This window comes from Vigna radiata, chromosome 1 (genome assembly GCF_000741045.1).
Source record: "Vigna radiata var. radiata cultivar VC1973A chromosome 1, Vradiata_ver6, whole genome shotgun sequence".
Taxonomy (NCBI): Eukaryota; Viridiplantae; Streptophyta; class Magnoliopsida; order Fabales; family Fabaceae; genus Vigna; species Vigna radiata.
The window spans coordinates 19,432,518-19,435,991 of NC_028351.1; the positions used below are offsets into that span (position 1 = coordinate 19,432,518).

A 3,474-nucleotide genomic window follows, 5' to 3' on the forward strand; every position below is an offset into this window, starting at 1 on the left:
CGTTTAACAAATCATTTACATCGTTATGACATGAGACCCTATGCGAAACCATGTGTGCTAATGACCAAACGCTTCATGTGTCATATTATCACTTACCAACGAAACCTTAAAGAAATGAAACAAATGTAAAGTTTTATGTTATAAAGATTAAAATAAGAAACAAATTAAAAAATAAAAAGAACAAAACAGAAAACGTAGAGGGCATAACGTTTTCATGTTCCTTCGCTTAGAAAGTACAGATATCATATTTAATTGAATCAGTTTTGAACTTGCATCGCATTTTTACGAAATTTGTGTCTTATTTAAACAACATGAAGATGCAACAAAATAGGATAAATGAACTAAGGTAAAAGCTTATTACGTAAAAAAATGTATTTAATTTATTTTCAATGTTCAAATAAATTTTAGGTCCTCAAATATCCTCACTTTTGTTTTGAGTAATCAACCATTTGCTTCTTCAAAACAAATATTTAATATATTATATAATTTTAATTGAAATACCTTTTTTTTTTAATTTTTTTCTATTATTGTGTCGACTCTTTTAACTAATACTTAAATTACTTTTAAGTTTTTCTTTTAGTGATTCAATTTATTTTTTGTCATAACAACTTATTTTGCTAACATTATTAATACCCTTTATTGTTTATCAATATCCTCTTCTTATTATGTATACTCTTTTAAATAATTCCCTTTATTGTTTTAAGTTTTTTCTTAGTTCTTCAATTTATTTTTAACCAGAAAATAAATGGTTGAACTCAAAGTAGAATCCTTCAAACCAGACAAATAAAAAGTAATTTAAAAGCATAAATTTACCATGTCTTTCAAGAAAAGAAGTCATTCACATGGTTTATGTGAAAACTAACGATATGAAGATATGTACAGAAAGAATTAAAAATAAAATTGAATAGAAAATTGAAATAAAATTTAGAAATTTGTAAATACCAAGATTCTTATATCTGGTCAGATTTGCTAAGCAACGGAAAATTGCTTGAAAATCCTTTATGTGCGTATGTACAAACCAAGCACATGCCTCACCCTCTGTTTGCCATGTACGTTAAAAATATTGTCCATACATATGTGAAGGTGCTATTCAGCAGTGGCTGCAGAAGTTACAAGGAAAATTCAAAATGAAAAGTTAGGATAACTAAAAAGAAAAAAATGATAAATTTTGAAGGTGTTTATTGTATTAAATTTGAAAGTTAAATATATTTTTCGTCTAAAAATTATTTTTTTAAAAAAAAAATTGTTTCTAAATTAAAAGTATTAGTTATTTGTCTTATACTTTATGAAAGTAATAGAACATGAAAGTTATATTACAGACTATTATAGAATTTCATTTATCATATAAAAATCGCTTCACATAACTTTATTACATAATGTTTTATATAACTTTTATAAATATATATATATATATATATATATATATATAATTTAGTTTAGAACGAAATATCATATTGTAAAATAGTTTAAAGATAAAAAGTATACTTAATTTTTAAATTTAATTAAGACAAATTATTCTTAACAAAGACGTTAAACCCAGAATTACAAACCTGCAAACGAACTGGAAGGTATCTCAAGGTCACAAAATCACATACAGGCCAATACAGAGCACCACTTAACAATGTAGGAAGTAGATCTCGCTTCAACCTGGCCATAATTTGAGTTACACCTTCACCTGATATTGAAGTCAAAGTGACAAATTCAGAAACACAACAACTTTTGTAAAACGTAAGGGTAAAAACATTACGTTGAAAACTATCTTGATAACAGAAGGTATGATGGTATAAATGATGCCTCTATCCATGAGTTGAAAACTTTATAAAAAAAGACAAAAATCACCTTGGCAAGCACCATTATAGGAGAAGAAGACAGCATTGATGATAGGACCTAATAGAAGTTGCCCCATTAAGATTTTCTTCAAGGTTGATGCCAAATCTGTCTTCGGGAAAATTTTAGATAGAAAACCAAACCACGTGTGCTGTGTTGGCCCCAAGATTAGCAGTCCATATATTGCCATACGCAGTGTCCTTATAAGATCATATGAAGCACAAAAACTGGGTAGTGTAATGATCTAACAAATGTGTAAAACAGTATATATTAGTGACAAAAACCCAATAAAAGTTATAAAGTGTGATCACTTTTACCCAAGTCTCTCATACCAAATAAAGTTATTTTATTTTTACTCTAATTTTGTTTCTGTTTCATTTTCTCCTCACGTTTCCTCTCCATACCAAATAAAGCATAATGAAAAATCCAGAGATTTTTACTCCAACTAAACATGCTACGGTATGAGTCAAACTGCACCAAGGAAATGATTATCAATGTAACATTTTTTAACAAATGACTAAATCATCACATTATAAAGATAAATGCTATTTCAGGATTTTCAGAGTCCAGTTATTAAATTGTTCAAACCCCTACCATATGATCCAACGCAACGATAACAAATAGAGGACCAAAATGCGTTTAACTAATTCAAAAATTAAACTGCAAAAGATTCACGTCTATATTCAGTTTCACTTTCATCATCATTTCACACACACACGTTAAGAATGAAGGGAAGAGTTTCCGAAACGGTGTTACCTGAGAAGTGATGTCAGACGCGGCGAACACAAGTGACGAGGTTACGCTCTTGGTGATGAGAGGATAAGTTTCGAGCATGCGCAGATACCATCCCACGAACCTCGGCTTGCCAGAATAAGAAGAGGAGGAGACGGAGGAAAAGCGCGTCACCGAGCGAGAAGCGCGTTCGTGCAGCGGTGGTTTGCTGTAGAGATGCGGCCGGTGGAAGCGGCGAAAATGTGAGAGCGGAGGGACGAGGAGGCGGTTCGGGGGAGTGGAGAGGGAGGCGAAGAAGCGGTTGGAAATGGCATTGGTCATGATGGCGAGCGGAACGTGAAGAAGAAAGTAAAGGTTGATGGCGTGAAGGGTGTGAAGAGTGATAGTTGTTTTTTTCGTAAAGATCCGAAGTGAGTGGAAAGGGACGTGAAGTCGTTTAATAGTTGCGAGAAACGCCGTATATTTGCCGTGTTTTAGTATAAAAGTAGTACTACCAGTGATACCCTAACATTGATTGACTCTTTCAAGATATTTTTAGTGAAATAATTAAGAAGTTTAATTTTCTCAAGATTATTTTAAATAACACTTATATTTTCTATAAACACCAACCTTTTTTTTTCATAAAATAACAATCATATCTTGATGTAATTTTTTTTAAAAAAAATCATTCTTTAGAATTTTTATAAAAATAAGATTAATTAATATAAATTTTAATAACGTGTATTTATGTCCCTTATTTTATTTACAAATAATAAATTAAATATAATTTAAATAAAATTATAAAAAAGTAAATTATTAAACCTTAAAAATTTACAAAATTCAACGTTTAATAATTATAAATTAAAAATACGTAAAATGATATTTTCACTCGATTGTATTGTCTGACACCGTATAATTTTTTATTTTTGCGAGAAT

The 3,474-nt window shown here is 29.9% G+C and overlaps 1 protein-coding gene across 1 annotated transcript; it reads right to left on the reverse strand.

Moving 5' to 3' along the window:
- Positions 1-941: 941 nt before the first annotated feature.
- Positions 942-3,088, reverse strand: LOC106758838 (PXMP2/4 family protein 4). The gene is made up of 4 exons (XM_014641834.2): positions 2,584-3,088; positions 1,840-2,071; positions 1,551-1,675; positions 942-1,100 (listed from the first exon to the last, which is right to left on the reverse strand). Exons 1-4 carry the CDS (start codon positions 2,878-2,880, stop codon positions 1,032-1,034), a joined length of 723 nt encoding a protein of 240 aa, XP_014497320.1. The 5' UTR covers positions 2,881-3,088; the 3' UTR covers positions 942-1,031.
- Between the last annotated feature and the right edge of the window lie 386 nt (positions 3,089-3,474).